Below are 21,039 nucleotides of genomic sequence, written 5' to 3'. Positions count from 1 at the left end.
ATGCTAATATATCTACTTAATTAAGCCCAAATTATTCTGTGAATACATATTTGGAACAAAAACAAAACAAAAACAAAAACAGTTTCTTCCATGTTGTTACCTTGGGATAAACTCATTTTTCACTTTGCAAGCACATGATGCATATAAAATGACAGCAAAATGGTTAATAATAAAGAAAGGTTAATAATGATGAAGGGATGTATTAGCATGTCTCCATAACCATGTTTGAGTGGTGCAATCTATTAGCATGTCTCCATAACCATGAGAAATTGTTAATAAGATGCATTTTAGAATACATTTACATAAATTTGCTCAGTTAGCAGATGCTTTTACTTATTTAAAAGTTAATGTTAAGATAAGAGTAGTCTCCCTGTACATTCTCACAACGCAAACATCCTAAGCATTTAAATGGGTATTTGTTTAAAGTCGGAAATGTTTCCTGCTTATTAAAAAAACAGCAATTTCTTTGCAAAAGGAATAAAAAGCTGTACGAGAACACTAGTCGGCCTTCACTGAAGAGCCATCTTCACAGGTAAGAAAAACAGTTTGATACTATTAATTAAATAGTGAATGCTAAAGACCTATATTTTTGTGAATTGGTGAATATTCAAGTGAATACTGTTTCGTGACCACGAATTAATAATACCTCAGCACGTTATACTAATTTGTTCCCTCGTTTCACTATATTGTGGCCACGTTGCAATTCGTTAAATCAAAATGAGGGATGGAATTAGTTCAACGTGTCCACGATTTATTAAAACGAGGGAACAAATAAGTCGTCGTAACAACAAATTATTTAGATCAGTGGACAGGGTGCATAAGAACAAGCAGAGAGAGAGCGAGCCCCGGCCACACGCGCACACTCCCACCGCCTTCAAACAACACGAGCGCTTTTGCTCTCTCTCCCTCGCGCATATCAACATCAATTGACACACTAGTAAAAGGTCGGAAGACCGATTGTGTTTTATAGATTAGTAGTTTGTTCATATAAAGTGTTTGATTAGCAAGTACATGTTCAGGAAATGCATAATACAAATTGTATGGGTTAATGTAACGGTAAACCGACTCTGCACGAAGCTCTTTTGAAGCTGTAAAATGGTGTCGCTATTGGACACTTAATTGTGATTATTGCTGCTCTGAGGTTTCTTATAGGCTACTGTTGATTGTTTTATCGTTGTTTTTTGAAGAAGCAGCAGCATTACTCTTGCCTCGGAGAAAACAACACGGGCATAGCGACAATTTTGCATATAAATTACTACTTATAGGGCTTGAATTACAACCTGTGGTAAAGTGTTGTTCTTTGCTCTTTTCTCAAAGAAAAGCTTAACTCCAAGTCCTCCAGAGTCGCGGCCAAAGCCGATTCGAAAGACTGCTGTTCGCCAGCAGCAGCAGCCATTCTTTGTCGTCATTATGTTAAGCCCGCCCCGCCTACTCTATACACGATGTGATTGGCCTGACCTGAGTTATTATGTATCGAAAGTCAACGGAGAGTTGCTAGACCACACTGGCTGCAAAATAAATTTGCTGCTGCTGCTAGGATGCGTCTAGATTTCTAGGCTAGGATTACTCACCTTTGGAATGACATCTGGATAGCAGTCACAAACATCTTAATTCATGTTGTTTATTTATTCTCTTTTATACTTTTTTTTGTATTATTGTCTTAATTGGTAACACTTTACAATAACGTTTCATTAGTTAACATGAACTAATAATGAACTGCACGTATACAGTTTTGTTAATGTTAATTTCAACATTACTTCATAAAAATCTTGTTAACATTAGTTAATGTACTGTGAACTAACAATGAACAGCTGTATTTTTAACTAACGTCTAAACTAAAGATTTACAAACACAGCAACAAATATATTGCATCATGGTTAGTTAATACATTAACTAATGTTAACTAATGAACCTTATTTTAAAGTGTTACCAATATATTCAACATTCATTTCCTTAACCCTCTGGGGTCTAAGGGGTTTTTGGGGTCCTTGAGATGTTTTGACATGCTCTTACATTTGTGCTTTTTTCAGTTGCTTATAAACATATTAATGGCAAAGGTATAATTACACTCTATTTAGCACAAACAGGGCTACCATAATATGTGAGCAACATGTATGTACATGTTTGTATTTTTGAGAAAATAATGTTTATGCATAGTTATTGAAAAAACTAAAAATGAAAATGTCTGAAATAAGGCCACAAAACACATACTATATATGTGTCCACAAGACTTCTGAATAATGCATTTTGTCGCCTAGAGTTTTTTCTTCAAAATGATGTGAAAATCATCCTTCCTAACCATTCACATAAAACAATACATTGATTTAAGTTTTGTTAGACACTTTATGTTTGGAAAGGCAATATGCGGGTGGGCGTGATTCACACCTGAGGAGACAATGGGCCCCCGCATAATGAGGCTGCATACTTAATGAGCCTTTCATTCAGGTGTGTGACTAAGCCACAAGAAAGAATGCAAGGACAATATATATATATATATACATAATTTGTGGAAAAAACAACAACAACTGTGAACCAATTATATATATATATATATATATATATATATATATATATATATATATATATATATATATATATATATATATAATTGGTTCACAGTTGTTGTTGTTTTTTCCACAAATTGTGTAATATCCAAGGTAAACATTTCTAGTAATTGTGCAGTTAATTGTTCTCATACTGTATTTTCAGATTTGGAATATATTCTCTACCCAGAAGGCTTATATTGACCTTTGAAGATTGTGTTTACATCTATCCTTGTATATATATATATATATATATATTTTTTTTTTTATTATTATTATTTTTTTGGTTGCTATTTTATTAAAAAGGTTATACAATTACAACAATTAAAATTGTAACAATATTTCCAGTGTAATCTTTCTTTGTAAAAACTAAAGTATACATTTTATCATACGTAATTCAACTCATATGAGCAGAAATTGACAACATTATAAGCTTATTTGATGTGGCAGTATTTTACAGTAAAAACTATATAATCTATCCAATTTTTACTTATCTCAGTATAGCAATAGAGTTTGGTAAAAGCTGTTCATTCATTCACACACAGAAACGCGATTCATTTTTAAACAGTATTTTTGCCAGCTGTAGCTACATAACAGCGCGCATCTGTGCGTTCATTCATTCACACTCAGAAACGCGATTCATAAAACAGTCTTTTGCGTGTACAGACACCTGCGATTAGAACAAAGCAGATATAGAACTGACCTATTCCTCAGCCGGATCCCTTTGCTCCTCGAAATGAAAGTTCCAGCACTTCTGAGGTAAATTTTCCAGGATTATTATCAAGATAGTATTATTCCTCACAGCGTCGTAAAGTACATGAGTCTGAAAGTGAACTCGCTGTGTGTGTTATCCAGCTGATGTGGGCGTTTCACAGGTTTGCATGGATTGCTCTCAGATCATTTGCGTTTGAATTTATTTATTTATTTAATGTTTATTTGACAGGGACAAATGCATAGAACATTGCTTTATAAAAAATACAAAGTAGATGCCATGCATACAGGTTTATAGCCATGACTAATTTGCAACCCCTGTCCCTGGTTAGGCTTGTAAAATTAAGAATAGCGCGCGCTCTCAGTGGGCAGAGTCACATTAAAATTTATTGAGATGAGAATGACTGACATCTCTCTCTTTTCATACATATTATATAAACTGTGAATATTTTTTTTTAAATAAAAATTACTTCATTTAAAAGAAGAGAATTCAAGCTTCATGCCTATGTGTCTGTATGCCTGTTTGACTGAGAATTCGCTGAGTTCATTTTCAGACGCGTTTCAGAATGGACTACACTGACAGAGAGAAAGCAGAACTCGCATCATGTTTATTTTTCTTTATTTGGCAAAAAGTACAACAATTTGTTTTTATTGTGAGTATGCACAAAAATAATACACACTTAACAGGATCGATTGATGTATGAAACGTGTATGGAAGATCAAAGTAAACAGAGTATTTAGAGTCTCTATTGCACTGATATGGAAAAACGCGAGCTGGTATCGCCGGCGATACCGCCTTAATGTTGTGAAGCATTAATTTTACTTAGCCTATTGCACTTATATTTATATATATACTTTAAAAGAAAAGAAGACTCTGACTGGATCTCACAACTCTGGAAGAGATGTATATTTCTCTGTATTGAATGTTGTGCTTCATACTAAAGATTGTCAGTTCATGATCTTCATATGTAACAGGAACATTAATCATGATCAAGTCATTTTATATATTTTATTCCCAAAGGATTCAGAAACATTCAAATTAATAAAATGTGTACATCAAATGTAATTATGTATTTGAATCTTTTAATTCTGACAAGAACATTTAATAATGCATGCATAGCAGGGCTTTATTCCTGTACATATAGTCCGCAGAAGACAAATGAATACAGTAACAATGCATCACTTTCAACAACTTGTTGAAACAACTGTCAAAATGGATGGCTTGCAACATGACTGTTTTGAAAGAATTACAGTAGGAATGGTAAGATCACAATACTGGTTGTCTGCAACTTCATACATCATCTGTCTCGGAAATCTGAAACAATAATACTACATAATATATGCAGCTTAAAACAAAAGAGATGTCTCCATATGCACTTCATTACATACATTATCATCAGGTGAATGTGTGGTGGACAGGACATGAAAATCCATCAATACTAAAAATAAATGTTTATGTTCACATGTGGACTAAACAGCAGTTAATAAACTATTGCTTAAACTTATCTCGAACTCTTTAACTTCAGTAAACACAGAAATGTGTTTTTGTGTGTACGTGAATTAGGTTTCATGCATGTGAAATTGTCTACGCATGTGTGAATCATGTTTTTTGCGTGAATTATAATTGAGACAAATCTGCTTCCATATTTTGCTGCCAGGAAAGTCTCAAAAACACACACACACACACACACACACACACACACACACACACACACACACACACACACACACACACACACACATCCAAGGCGATTCACACGTGAATGATGATTTGCACATTCACATTCAAGGATAAACTCGTACATTTTAAACATTCAAAGGTTTTTGTCTACAGTTGTATATCTACGAATTGTGTTTTGCATTTGTGAAATGTATTTTATGAATATATAATTTTGTGTGAATATATAAAAGTGTGCACTGCAGTTATGTCGTCTCCTGCTTTAAATGTTTGACTTTTTTAAAATAAGCACGATGAATTCTGATTGGCTGTCAGCGTTTTTATCGTTCATCAGATTGAAAAAAAAAACGTTCTGAAAGTGAAACTATATCGTTTCTCTGTGCCGTTATCATTATAGTTGTGGTGTGGACTCTGCTAATCCTTTATATTTAGAACGATTTTTAGAACTATATCTTTATCGTTATCATTACAGTTATCGTCATTGATGTGAAAGGGCTCAAGTCTTGTACTGTATGCCTTCCTAATCAGTTTGGTCAGGTGTTCAGCAGATGACGTATAAAAAAAAAAAAGCTCACTTGCAGTTATTTACTGGTAATAACCTGAGCCTTTTTGTACAGTGCTGTTATCTAGTTAAGCCTGGTGTTTGGATGTTTTAACTACCTGAACTTGTTTAATGTTTTACGGAAAGAGTGATTTATTCAACAAATTGGTTTAGGCTATTGGGATTTGGTTCAGAGAATGTTGTTTAGTGTTTTAGCAATTCAGAAAAACTGTATTCAAGTTCAGGTAGTTAAAACACTGTTTGCAAATCTCATGCACTCTTTTTGCAAAACTCTAAACACATTCTCACTCACTTAAACACATTTCGCACTGTGATGCACTTATGTTTCAAATGTTTCAAACTGCTAAACACAGGCAGGCAAGAGATAAACACAACTACAACACAGTTGTCATCATTAACACACAACGACTCAAAAATTGTTTACACTTTTTTCTAATGATGTGTCCAAACCAACTGTACATAATACAAGTCAGATCAGAGTGCCAAAATTGACTCAAAATGTTGCACTGAATGTTGATACCAACAATGGTTGGAAACAATATAAGAGGGAGAGGAGGAAGATTATAAGTAAGAGGAGGAGGACGAGGAGGATGAGGAAGAGAAAGAGCAAGGTGTGAAGAATGTTGTCAAGGCTGGATCTGGCTTTAGGGGTTTTCCTTTTGCCTGCAGAGATGACATTGTCTGTGATGTGGACAAAGTCCTCAGGCCGGACAAAACATGAAGACAGAATAAAAAAATATCTCACTGACCTTTATTTTGCAGTTGCACAACTCTTTTGAGTGTACTGTAACATGCCTTTCATTTAGAGTTCTTTACTGTAACCTTTTTGGCTTTTGCAGTTGGGTCACTGTATTTTCACACTGTATTATGCAAGTGCTGAATATACAGACATTCAATAGTATACAATATTCAGTACAATATTATACTTTCAGTGCATACTGTATACAATTTATTCACCTCATTACTGTAAGTTGTCATTACTATACTTTTTTACGTAATTGACAAATTTGTTTACTTTGTTACAATATACTTTTTTTTCTGTAACTGCATGCTTTGGATTCCGTGTTCTCCATTATTTGATGTAGTGTCTAATGAATGATCTGTAGTGTTTATAATGTTGACTCGCTGTATGTATGATCTGAAAGCATTGTTTGATTTTGATCACAGGTTTTGAGGCAATTGTTTGATTTAACTAGAAGTGTCAGAGGTTCTCTGAATGTGGTTTGAAAATTTAATTTAATTTTGTGTTTAAGGTTTTGAGAAAGTGAGTAATGGTTTCAAGAAATGTGTTTTAGCAGTTCAGAAAAAACTGTAAGTAGTAAAACTGATGACACACTAATAAGAATCTCAGGATAATATAAATAGGGCCACGGTTTATTATGTGCTTTGGACAATGAATCCTAGTGGTGGGAGAGTTGGAGAGGAAAAAAAAATGAAGGGGACAGGGTCAAAGGACATTTGTTTCTGATGAAATACAAAGCACTATAGTTGCTACACTACATGTTCTTTTGCATGGAATGACCATGAGGAAAGTTGGTCTACAGGGTCATCTACAGGGTTTTTACACATACAGTATAACACAGTAGCAGTACTTTAGATGGGAGAACTTTCACTATTCTATGTACAGAAAATTCTGAAGCACATTTTGTACACCCTCAAACTCGTAATTGTCAAACTGATTTGTAGCCAAGTACATCTTACATTTAATATTTTTGCAGAACTGAGAGACAACTGCCTAGGGGAAGGAGAGAAAGTCTTATGTCAGAAGACTAAGAAACTGCTCTAGTATGGCAAATATGTTCATTATTAGTACTGCAATGCAATTTGGCCAAAGATCCGTTTTTGTTTTACTGTACTGTAATTGACAGCATAGGCTGTTTTGTATTGAAATTCTAAGTTCATGTTCAATTCTTTGGTATTTCAACTTTTCTTTTCTAGTGCTTTTCATCTACTGAAATATCTCTTTACAGTACTCTTTAGCTGATTGTTGCATTTCACTTTATCTGCACCCTTCTATTTATGTTGTATACTGTAATAGACATTGAGCTGTAAAATTATGCCTGAATGCCAAAGGGAGGTTTTTATTTTATTTTTATTTTTTTAATTGATCTCACTTGTGTCTAATGTTGTAGAGTGTGTTTTTGAGGGCTTGTGTGTCAGGTCTAAAGTCAAAGTTTGGTTTTTCACCAAGATTGAATGAGATTTTGAGTGAGAATAAGTATTGAGTGGAGGGCTTAATTTTAACCTGAAAATAAAAAGTACTAAACATTGCCTGTGATGTGGACAAAGTGCTCAGGCTGGACCCAACATAGTGACCCGATGCTGCTAAGTATTTTAGAATTTTTATTTTGAAATTGAAAAGTACAGCAATTGAGCCACCTAATTGTTTCTTGGCAGAATATGTGGAAACTTGATTTAGTGTTTATGTTTTATTAACAACATTAGTTGCGTATTCGGTATTTGAAAAAAATCAGACTTGAATAAAATGATGTAATTTGGCTAATTTTGCTGCATATATATATATATATATATATTGCAAACAACCAGTTTGTGTGTAATAAAAACGACAGCTGAGACACATCCGAGAGATGGGCCTGAGACCCCCACCCTCGTATTTCTATTTATTTTTCAATTTGTACAAGTGGTCTGTTTTAATAGACCATATAAAAACTACAAGACTGTTTTGTAAGTTATTAGTGTCTCCTGAAAGGAAAATTAAATGTTTGTGCTTTTATTCACAAAACACAAAAAATGTTACTCTCATTCCTTTATGCCATTTTGCATATTGTGTTTCTCAGATACAAAGATTAAACCTGAATGAAAATGAAGAAAATCAATCAATAATCAAGTAAAGTACTTTAGCATATATTAAAAGTATGATTTTTTGGGTACTGTCCTTTGTAAAAAAAATGTTTTTGCATTTGAGTATTTGAAAACACCAAAGGACTAGCCTGGATGCCAGCCGAACTTAGCCCCACCCACAACATTTTTAGGTCAGGAAGTTCGGTCTGGACTTGTGGTGCGTTCAAGTCATCTCGTATAGATTGTATTTTCGAGTTGAACGCACATGAACGCCACCACAATGTCGTAAATACCAGTGGGGAGTTCGGGATTTTCTCTATGCCCTGATCTTTACGAGTTGGGGGCGTGTCACTGAGAAACATGGCGGAATACCACAATACTTAAAGGTATTTAGCAGTGATATTGTCAGGCTTTTCTATTTACAGCGCAGTAAGCTAATTGCCTGCACAGAATACAGTGAGGAAAATAAGTATTTAAACACCCTGCTATTTTGCAAGTTATCCCACTTGGAAATCATGGAGGGGTCTGAAATTGTCATCGTAGGTGCATGTCCACTGTGAGAGACATAATCTAAAAAAAAAAACAGAAATCACAATATATGATTTTTTAACTATTTATTTGTATGATACAGCTGCAAATAAGTATTTGAACACCTGTCTATCAGCTAGAATTCTGACCCTCAAAGACCTGTTAGTCTGCCTTTAAAATGTCCACCTCCACTCCATTTATTATCCTAAATTAGATGCACCTGTTTGAGGTCGTTAGCTGCATAAAGACACCTGTCCACCCCATACAATCAGTAAGAATCCAACTACTAACATGGCCAAGACCAAAGAGCTGTCCAAAGACACTAGAGACAAAATTGTTACACCTCCACAAGGCTGGAAAGGGCTACGGGGAAATTGCCAAGCAGCTTGGTGAAAAAAGGTCCACTGTTGGAGCAATCATTAGAAAATGGAAGAAGCTAAACATGACTGTCAATCTCCCTCGGACTGGGGCTCCATGCAAGATCTTACCTTGTGGGTTCTCAATGATCCTAAGAAAGGTGAGAAATCAGCCCAGAACTACACGGGAGGAGCTGGTCAATGACCTGAAACGAGCTGGGACCACCGTTTCCAAGGTTACTGTTGGTAATACACTAAGACGTCATGGTTTGAAATCATGCATGGCACGGAAGGTTCCCCTGCTTAAACCAGCACGTCAAGGCCCGTCTTAAGTTTGCCAATGACCATTTGGATGATCCAGAGGAGTCATGGGAGAAAGTCATGTGGTCAGATGAGACCAAAATAGAACTTTTTGGTCATAATTCCACTAAACGTGTTTGGAGGAAGAAGAATGATGAGTACCATCCCAAGAACACCACCCCTACTGTGAAGCATGGGGGTGGTAGCATCATGCTTTGGGGGTGTTTTTCTGCACATGGGACAGGGCGACTGCACTGTATTAAGGAGAGGATGACCGGGGCCATGTATTGCGAGATTTTGCGAGAACAACCTCCTTCCCTCAGTTAGAGCATTGAAGATGGGTCGAGGCTGGGTCTTCCAACATGACAATGACCCGAAGCACACAGCCAGGATAACCAAGGAGTGGCTCTGTAAGAAGCATATCAAGGTTCTGGCGTGGCCTAGCCAGTCTCCAGACCTAAACCCAATAGAGAATCTTTGGAGGGAGCTCAAACTCCGTGTTTCTCAGCGACAGCCCAGAAACCTGACTGATTTAGAGAAGATCTGTGTGGAGGAGTGGGCCAAAATCCCTCCTGCAGTGTGTGCAAACCTGGTGAAAAACTACAGGAAACGTTTGACCTCTGTAATTGCAAACAAAGGCTACTGTACCAAATATTAACATTGATTTTCTCAGGTGTTCAAATACTTATTTGCAGCTGTATCATACAAATAAATAGTTAAAAAATCATATATTGTGATTTCTGGATTTTTTTTTAGATTATGTCTCTCACAGTGGACATGCACCTACGATGACAATTTCAGACCCCTCCATGATTTCTAAGTGGGAGAACTTGCAAAATAGCAGGGTGTTCAAATACTTATTTTCCTCACTGTATGATCGCATTATAATATAATAATGCAACATGTAACGATAAAGTTGGCAGTGGCTTCATAAATTAATTAAAAACATTAAAAAATCAAAGTACACCTGATGCACATTTCTTTGTTCTTCATTTTCTAGAACAAGAGTTTAAGAACCTTACTGTATTATTGTGTAATTAATTAAGATAAAGTACTCTGCCATCTTACTCCGAGGAAAGTGACTTGAATGCACCAGCCGTCGTAAACACAACTTCCCACCTAGTAAATACGAACTTCCCAGGAGGACTTGAACGCACCATTGATCCGTTGTGGAGCAATTACACTCGAACCAGAGCTTTTTGGACCAATCAAATTGTCAGGGTGGGCTTTATACAATGATGGACAGATGATCAACAGTAACGTAATCATCCACGTCACCAAAGAGCGCTTGGGTTGAATTCGTTTACAACAAAGATGACTGCAGCTGGAGAATTGAGATTTCACGAGTTCACACTTACAAATAAGTCAGATAGAATGCATATTTGGCGTGCTGTCTGAGGAAAGGGCTCCGGGCTCTGTATTCGGCCCAAACCCAAAGTACTTCCCCCATATTCCTGGCTGTGGAAGAACAAGCCAAGAGTGAGTGGAGGGATGCTGAAAACCGTCAATGAATGTTAGGTGAGTTGACAGAGTAAATAAATATATGCTTCCTCTCATGCTGATAGGGTAGACATGGTAATTGTTTGATGACAAGTTGAAATTGGATTGATTATTTGAACGTGCTCCTCCCGAACTTTGTTTATGAAACATCATGTGCAGATTCCGCCATCACGTCTGTTATAGAAGATATCGACAGCGCATTAATTTTAAAAGAGAAACAGAGAACCGCGATCGAGGCATTTGTCGATCGGAAAGATGAATGAAGAACATATGTCACTTACTCCGTTGCTCTGATTGGTTGTAGGTCTATCCAGTTGAGTGCAGAGGCATTTTCTTTCCTGGTTCGGTTGAAACATGCTCCATAATCACAGCCAAATGGAGCAGTTTCAGACTCATATTCTGACTAGAATCTGAGTATGATGACGTCAGGCTACCAAAGGACACATATAGGCACTAAAAATGGCACACTGCCTCCCTTCGGTTACATTTGAATAACTCTTGCTCAGAAAGTGTTTTTTTTTTCTTTTTTTTTCTGGTGGATACTGCCACATAGTGTAGTCAAACAGCAGGTCCCCAGAGCAAAACAGTACCTGAATCACAGACTTTCAAAGACAGGATTCTGGGGAAAAAATAAATAAAAATGGCCTATTTTTTATGTTTAGCGTAATATTTTAAACACATACAATGCTATTTATGAAGTTTTGCAATCTGATTTAGTCAATTTGAAGGTTTTACTGTACAATGACACCAGTTTTTTTTTTTTATATGTATGTGTGTAGGGTGAATATTTAAACTTGGGTATGCTAAATTCAGGCGGAATTCCAAAATATGCCTTATAGTGGAAGAGGTTAATGTTGTGAGAAAATGGGTGAAGGTTTCAAGAAATCTGTCTTAGCAATTGTGAAAAACTATAACATGGACACATCAGCATCATGAAAATTAGGCTACAGAAAAGCTTATTTGAAGATCAAGATAGGATGCTCCAACAATGCGTTGATTGTATTTTGACGGACGATTTCGAATCCCGTAACAAGGATGACTTTATAAGTGTTTTGTTTTGTTGTTGTTGTTGTTGTACATACTTCTACCATTACAGGTAATGACATCACTTATGGTTTATCTTTACAATGATACCAACATCATGTAATAAGAAACATCTGGTGTAAAGTCACAACTTAACACGGTCACCAGTTAAACTGTAACACCGGTATGGACTGCTGTTATAGTACAAGTCTGATGTGTAAAGGCAAGGCTGGAAATTGCGACCATTTTGGTCGCATATGTTCCTGAAATTTAATCTGTGCAACCTAAAAATATATTTGGGAGCATTTGTGCGAGTGTTAATAATGGTTGTGGTGCGACCTGTTTTCATTTCTCTACAAAACGTTCGCAAATTACTGCACAGTGTGTACCTTTTGTGCGCTGATACGCGGTGGCCGGACCATCATTCTATCCAACGTTATGTGACCGGCCTGGTACTTCCTAATATCACTTAATCCAGATAGCACTGACTACGCCACCTTGGGAATTGCACCCAAGGAAATATGAAAGGAACACAGGTTCGGTGGTGCAGTGAAAAGACAGAGTCGTGTCATCCAATAAACAAATTAATAATTTTATTTAAAAGGAAAAATATTCCACTGGCATCATTTAATCATGGTATAAATCACTGGCAAGTTTATTATAACAATATTAGGAATATCACAATGTTAATAGAACATTCCTCCAGACCCGCCTGATTCAAACACTGAATCACATCAAACCAAACATCACAAAAGAAAAATACTGTACCGTTCCCACCAAAAAAAAAAAAGAAGAAAGAATTAATAACAAAAAGAATAAAAACTGCAAGGCTAAAGCTTACCTTAGGGGTGGCAAACTAGCTGTAAGAAATTGTGCTCTCAACCACTTATGTGTCCACGGCAAACAAAATAGGAATAGGTGCTCATACCCTGGTGCTCCAAACTCACAGCAAATGTGTTTCACCCAGGTGACTAGCCTCCCCTTCGGCGCACTCAGCCTTGACTCCAACCAAAAGAAACAAAAGAGAAATTAGTGGGTGCAATACAAATACAAAATCGTTACAACAATCACATTAGATACAAATATGATGATTGACCAAATTAGTTGGTGCACGGATAACCCATCCTACCTCGTCGGCATTGAGGACCCCAAAGTACTCAACGGGTGACGGTTAGATGGACACACTACACGCCGCTAGATAATTACACCACACGGCCACTATGGCCCAAAACACACTGGTCAAACCAACTTCCATACAGAAATAACAAAATAACCCAAACCATAAAAATGAAAAAAAACAAAAAAACACGGAGACTAATAAAGTTATGAAAACCTGAGAAAAGTATCCATTCACGAAAGACAAAGAAAATAACCTAGTCACGAAAAACAGCAGCGCGACCTGAGTTAACCATCACGTGGTACGTGAGAGACACACATATCACGATGTCAGGATGCACTCACGAATGTTCCGCTTAAAGCTTTCAATGAGTGCTTGACGCAACTCCCAGGGCACGCCGCCGAGACGGCTACAGCAATCACTCGATTATAGTGACACGGGTAACCGGAAGAGGGGCGGGTATGACAAAGCCTACATTCTAGGGCTTCCTGTCTACACACTTAAATACACCGGCCCCAATTACCTCATCCACTCATTCCCATATAAGGGTAACAAACACAAAAAGGGAAAGGAAAATCCCCTACTACTACATTCACATAGCCAATCAAACTTCATCCTTATGTTCTTAACTTTAAAGCAGATTTTAGATTGGTTAATATTAGCTGTCAATCACTCCCACTCCCTTTCACTGAGCTCACGTGACAGGGAGCTGACTACTGCGCGAAATTTAAAAGGCTGAATAAGAGAGAAGATGAAACAAGGTTTTTCCTGCATTGACATTTTTTTGGCGGCCACCAAAGCAAATTATTATCGCGCGCACTCTCACCGACTTCAAAATTTCTTGCTCTCCCTCCCTCGCGCATATTAATCGAAATCAATAGAGAATTGACACAATGGTAAAAGGTCAGAAGACTGAAGTTTCACGTGGAGCATTCAGAGATTTTTGAAGTCACAAATAATCCTGGAGTTGGTGATGTGGTTAATGTGGATCCACCAGCTGAAAAGAAATCGTACAGCTTTCGGAGAGAGTGGCTAAAAGATTTTGAGTGGCTCCGCTATGCTGATGGTTCAATGCATTGCGTTCACTGTAAAGCCTGTGGGACAGAGTTTTGCAGTAAACACAGCGTTCGCAACTGAATCAATACATTTTAAGCGCGAGAGCTTGGTTAAACACGGCACCAGTGCTACCAAGTAAAAAAGTTAATTTCGAGCTCTGAAAGGGTAAACAAAACTGGAGACAGGATCGGTGACACAGTCTTGCATATTACTGAAATGATCTAGGTAGATGATCTGGGAATCTGTTGGGGTTTTCAATTCAGTGGAGTGTGATAGTGCTAAAAACACTTAAAGGTCAAAAAGGTCAAAAAGATTATAACATCATTCAGATGGTGTGCAACCAATGGTCAGAGTTATTTGACAAGCAGTCTCTCAAACATCTTCATGATGTGCGAAGTTAGGGCAACTGGTTTCTGGGACACCTCAGCTTTGGCATTGGGACCAAAGGTTTTCATAGCTGGAGCACTTTACATGGTATAAAAAAGTAAACAGATGATGCAGTACTCCAGAGAGCTAGATAGCACATCATCCACACAACATAGCCCACTATTTCCCAACCCTGTTCCTGGAAGTACACTGACAGTACATATTTTTAAATCCTAATCAGACACACCTGATTCAACTCATAAGCTCATTAGTAGGGACTCCAAGACCTGAAATTAATTGATCAGATAAGGGAGAAATCCAAAATGTGTATTATTGGTGTTCCTTCGGGAGCAGTGTTGAAAAATACTGTTCTAGCATGTGTGGAACTTACTCAGCTCTCTTTTCTTCTAGCTGGCAATTACAGACATGATGAATAGTGGAATGGGAGTGGATGTTGCATGGTTGATGTTTCCAGGTATCGAGTCACAGGAAGAAGAAGAGGTAGTGCATGGAAAACTGATCAGATATCAAAGGGACAAATCTGCTGAAGGAAAAAATATACATATATATATATCAGCTGAGCTCATTAGCACCCTCTCCAAGTCTACCGGTACTTAAAGTCAGGCCAGTGATGGTTCTCTTTACTCTCCACACTTCCTTAACATTATTTGTAGAAGCTTTTCCCTGTAGTGTGCACTCACCTCAGTCTTGTAGGTACACCTGATGGATCTTTTAATCTCGTTCATCTTAGTATAGTTAAGATGGTCATCAAGGCCAAAGGGGATTTGATGTTTCAAAACAGCAGGTCTTGCAGAATAAGAATTAATGTTTTAGGGACAGGACACTTAAATACATTTTCCAAATTTCTAATCAAATTCCTCTAAAATTCTACACTTTAGAAAAAACTACCACCTTTAGCCACTTTACATAAACCACATAGACAAAAAGTATAGGACCACATTAGTCAATCCATAAATGTTTTCTAACAAACTGCTCTGTCGATTCTGTCTCTGCAGATACACCAAGCTAAAAACTGCCACCAACATCTACATCTTCAATTTGGCCCTGGCAGATGCACTGGCCACTAGTACACTTCCATTCCAGAGCGCAAAGTATCTAATGAACACCTGGCCCTTTGGTGAGCCTCTATGTAAAGTGGTCATAGCCATTGACTACTATAACATGTTTACCAGTATCTTCACCCTCACTATGATGAGTGTGGACCGTTACATTGCCGTGTGCCACCCTGTGAGAGCACTGGAGTTTCGTACCCCGGTCAAGGCCAAAATCATCAACGTGTGCATCTGGATTCTCTCCTCCGCTGTAGGAGTGCCAATCATGATCATGGCAGTTACCAAAGTGACAAACCAAGGTGAGCATATATTTATATATATATATATATATATATATATAAATTAGGGCTGGGAATCACTGGGTACTTCACGATACGCGATACATTGTTCACGATACCGATAATATCACGATATGACGATACTGCGATAATCGATATATTATCAGTAATAACTCACAATATATCATGTTTTAAGAAATAAAAAGATTTTTTTTTTTAATTAGGAAAATGAATCTCCATTTCGTTTTTGGATGAAACACAATAACAAAAACAACTTGTGTCTTATCAGTTGCAACAAAACAGTCACAGACACTATTTTTGTTTTGCTGCAGATGATTTTTTTCACTCGGGAGAAATCGAGTGGAATCGGTGATGCTCGCATGGTCGCGGATCGTAGCGTGTGAGAGGAATTACAAGCCGAGCCGAGTACGTTACGAGCACCTCCCGACCTCCCGATAATTTTTAAACATGTTTTTTCACCAGCTGTCCCCTATTGCCAAATCATACACAACCACGTCGATGGGGCTATACCTCAGTGGCAGCAACCATACAGCGTGCGCATACACTGTCACTGTCACACACACACACACACACTTTTCTCTCTCTCTCTCTCCCATTCGCAACATGACGGTTTAGCGCGAAAGCCCACGTGATTGCTGCCGGCTCGGGATAAAATTCATGCAGGACAGTCGTGCCTTGTACCAGCTGCATTGACGCGATTATCAGTTAAACTGATCTCACGACCTCCCGAGTGTCCGAACTCGCACCGTGTACGCCCGCCCTAATGGCTTTTAATATCTATACTTGGCAAGAGCGCATCGAGAATCGATCGCGGGAGAAAATATCGCGAGATATCGCCATATCGATATTTTGGCGCACCCCTAATATAAATTGCTGGATGATGTGTCTTGATATAACCAATAAAATCAAAGTTCACCTTCTTTCTAGATCTGATTAAAACTGTTTACATTTATTCCATAACAGGTGCAACTGTCTGCATGCTGAAGTTCCCTGATCCAGACTGGTACTGGGACACAGTGACAAAGATTTGTGTGTTTATCTTCGCATTTGTGGTACCAGTGCTAGTCATCACAATCTGCTATGGTCTGATGATCCTACGTTTGAAAAGTGTCCGAATTCTCTCAGGCTCAAAGGAGAAGGACAGAAACATGCGTCGAATCACTCGAATGGTTTTGGTAGTGGTGGCTGCCTTCATTATCTGCTGGACACCCATCCACATCTTCATCATTGTCAAAACACTTGTAGACATCAACCAAAAGAACCCCTATGTGATTGCCAGCTGGCACCTGTGTATCGCACTTGGCTATACTAACAGCAGCCTCAATCCTGTTCTCTATGCTTTCTTGGATGAGAATTTCAAGAGATGCTTCCGAGACTTCTGCCCACCCTTCCGAACCAGAGCTGCCCAGAATAGTCTTAACCGAGCAAGAAATGCTACAAGGGAGCCAGTGTCAGTTTGCGCACCTTCGGAAGCAGGAAAGAAGCCAGTATGACTAGGCCTGGAGAGGATCCCACGGGGGTCCCAGTCCAGAAGAGTTCAGCAGGACCTTCAATCAGAGGTCACCCAAATCTCCACTACTGAATTCTAGGAACATAATTTCCTACACCCTGGGAAGAATACGTAACCAGAGAGACTGAGTCGAGCAGCTCTTCTCCTGCACCATTTATTACTTTGTATTGTGGATTGGCTCCAGTATTATTTGGAATAAATAACTAGCATACACAATGCAGAGCCTCTTCTGAGCCCAATGTTATGTCTTAAACAGGGTAAATTACATTGGTATTTTCAGACTTTCAGGGTCTGGTGGACCTTCAGGGTCTGAAATCACACTGGTACTGAGAACATGACCCAAATGTGAATGAACTCTCTGTGACTGAAAATAAATTGCTGACGCATCAAGAAATGAAACCTGAAACCTACAAAAGCAAACAGTGGAGATGAGGTCCAATTGGAGGACACTGGCTGAAAAGGAAAAGTATTTTCAGCAGTTGATTATATATTTAATTTTCTCTACCTTTCAGAGATATTGGACTGTAGACCCTTGGGGAAAAATAAATAAAACAAACATTGGACAAAGATGTAAAACTCTCCTCAAATGTCTGTTAGCCCCCAGTGAAACTCTGGAGAAATGACGGGAAAATATTTCTTGCCCCAAAATAGACAGCTGTCAGATTGGAGCAGAATGGGGAAAGGTTGAGTAATATGACATGCAGACCAGAGAGTATATGGTCTTAACCTGTTCATAGCGATATGGACAAATAAATTATGGACATAATATTGAACGATTATTAGCCATTATTGATGAAGACCACCTTGTGATACTCTGCATCAACTCTCCAACTTACTCCATTTGTCCATGAACACATCTTCAGACAAACTTATTTTCAAAACCTGTCATTCATTTTTTATTTACAGTGAAGGGGTGTACATTGCAAATTTCTTCAGTTTCCTGGACATTTCCAATAAAGTTTACTTAAACGAAGAGTAAACCAAACTAAAGAGAAACTCTAAATTACCATTTAGACTGTTGAAAGAAATCATCCATTAAATGTCACGCCAAAAACTCCATTAGATTAGCTTGGCTTCACTTTTAAATATTTATTGTGTCCACAATGCAAGATCAAAATTTACAATTACAAGTATTGTTTTTCACTGGAGTTCCTGATATACATTAAGTATATTACTGACTTTTTTGAGTATTAGTGGAACATGATATAGCCCTTGGACCCTACTATCATTTTTGAATGTCTTCATTTTGATGTGTAATGAATGCAATGAGCAATTTGATCAGTGTTATGGCTTATATTCCTTTAGAAGCTGAAAGTGCTTTTTATAATCACTGTGCTTGTACAGTCAAGTCAAAAGTGTAGTAAAAGAGAATGTGCATAGATAAGTACATTCTGTTATTTTGGATCTTTTATTGTTGTTAGCAGTTCATTTTAGTTAATTTCCATTCAAAATTTCAAGAAATGGTTTTGCCATTTTAATTGAACATACCTCATAAATGCTTGGTGAATTTGAATCGCAATGCATCCTAGTAATTTAGTCGACTAAATTGATTGAGTTTGATCTTTACCAAAAATAACATAGGCCTAGTAGATGACTCACAACTCAAAACTAAGTGTTTTTGAAGCCTTGCCTCTGGATATTTTCTAGTTGTTCTAGTTGAGTCTTGATTTTTGTTTTACTCTTATTATACTGATAATTGTACTGAGCTGTAATTTTGTTGATGATAAGTGATGTTAGTGAAATTGTTGCATTTTTTAGTGTTTGTGTTGCATTTTTAAGAATAATAATATATATATTTTTTAAAGAAGATTGTAAACATCTGCAGGATAATCTGTTTTGTACATGATGTTAAATTTAATTTGGTCTTAAACTGCCAATAGACCTGTTCAGGCATTAATTTGTATGTTTGTAGTTAACATTACCAGAAAAGATGTGCATGTTTTGTTCTACAAAAATTTTCCGCAGTCATATCTCGTGAAGCATTGTGTTTCAAGTTGATATGTATGTATCAAAATTTAATGCTAAATTTATTCTTTTTGACTACAAACTGAACAGCTCTCACCATAAAACCATAAATACAGCATAATCTGTATTGGAAGAGTAATGAAATGGTGATGTATTTGACATGATACTTGACTTCATGGAGCTTCTCACTCTTGAAATAGTTAACCCTGGGTCATTTTAAACCCAAGGTAAACTGAAGTCTGGGTTATCTTGCTTCACGTTTCACATTGTTCATAATTTACCCCAGGGGTTAACAATTAATCCTGGGTATTCATAATCTGAAGTTTCACACTGTACATTCCTAAACCCTGGTTTAACGTTCTTATATGCAGTGACAGTCTTATTGACTGGACAAATGCAGCACGCAATCTGTTTATATAAAAGCTATGACATTGTGCTCATATTATGCTTTGCCAACTGTACTGTCAAGATTTATTAAACAAAACAAAACAAATCTAAATAGGATTTTTTTTGGACTATACAGATAAGAATAAAATGGTCTCTTCTTCACTCCAATTGACACATTTTCTGTCACTACTTGACTTTTTTTCTCCATTCAACACACAATTCATGACCCAAGATTGGTTGTTGTTTGCTAAGCATCATGTAACATTCTTACACTGCATCAGTTCACACAGTAGGTGTTTGGCATGTCAATGCTGGTTAACAGTGCAAAAGCGGCATTAAAACTGCTTAGGAGAAGGGTTTTACAACCCAGGGTGCTAACCCCGCTTCTAAATTACAAGTGTGAAACATTATTTTACCCAGGGTTTGGAACAACAATAACCCAGGGTTAAGCACAGAGTGAAAAGCCCTAATTTGTCTTTACACAATGCCAGTTAACAGAATATTCAGTCTTATTTCTGAATTTGTTCAATTATGGATAATATACTTTTAAACTTTTGTGGAACGATCTGCACAGTTGTTGTTGTTGTTGTTGTTGTTGTTTTTTCCCCATTATTATTTATTATTGATCAAAAGATAGCAAAGAGTCTGCTTCCTGTTATTTTTGCTGGTTGTTTATGTGGCAGAACAGAAGGTATTTATGTTGTTTGCATATCTCTAGACTGGTCGTGATGCAGTTCTCAGTGTATAATTGCGTCAGTCTGTAGGGCATAGTTGTACAATTTCTCATTAGCTTGCACAACTGCTTATACTGTAAATCTTTGAAAAGATAATATTCAATCGAATAAAAGCATATGCTAATAATTGATAATTGGTAACTCTTTCAATAAGGCTTTCTGTGTAAATCATTGTCTACAGAAATAAATGAACTCGGGTGATTAACCCAAACATTGCTTACTTGCTCCTGCTTCAGAGTGTAAGTTGTTATGACACATAACAGGTGGCTCTTTTCAAAATGACACTGATGAAAGACAGGATTGTTTGTTTGCAATAGTTGAAGTGCTTCTTTTTTTAATTGAGAGGGCTACTTTCTTGTATCACTTTAAAGTGGCTGTTAGCTAATTAATTAGGCCTTTCCTCTATTTGGTAGAGGACACCCTAATAGAAATTAGGGTCGTTTACACAAAGGATTTAGCTGAATGAATTCAAGAAACACAGAACATTCTCTTTAAACAACAAGTCTCTTGACAAAACAACCACATATAC

The 21,039-nt window shown here is 37.2% G+C and overlaps 1 protein-coding gene across 1 annotated transcript in view; it reads left to right on the top strand.

The window, feature by feature from the left end:
* Window positions 1-20,728, top strand: part of oprd1a (opioid receptor, delta 1a) — a 53,703-nt gene extending 32,975 nt beyond the window's left edge. Inside the window, exons 2-3 of the mRNA XM_084130667.1 lie at window positions 15,559-15,914; window positions 16,878-20,728. Coding sequence (XP_083986793.1) covers window positions 15,559-15,914; window positions 16,878-17,407 — 886 coding nt within the window. The 3' untranslated portion in view covers window positions 17,408-20,728. The remainder of the gene's footprint in view (window positions 1-15,558; window positions 15,915-16,877) is intronic.
* The last annotated feature ends 311 nt before the right edge of the window (window positions 20,729-21,039 follow it).

Source organism: Abramis brama (genome assembly GCF_963993115.1).
Source record: "Abramis brama genome assembly, chromosome: 12".
Taxonomy (NCBI): Eukaryota; Metazoa; Chordata; class Actinopteri; order Cypriniformes; family Leuciscidae; genus Abramis; species Abramis brama.
Note: the sequence above shows the minus strand (reverse complement) of the source record. Positions and strands in the feature narration are given on the sequence as shown.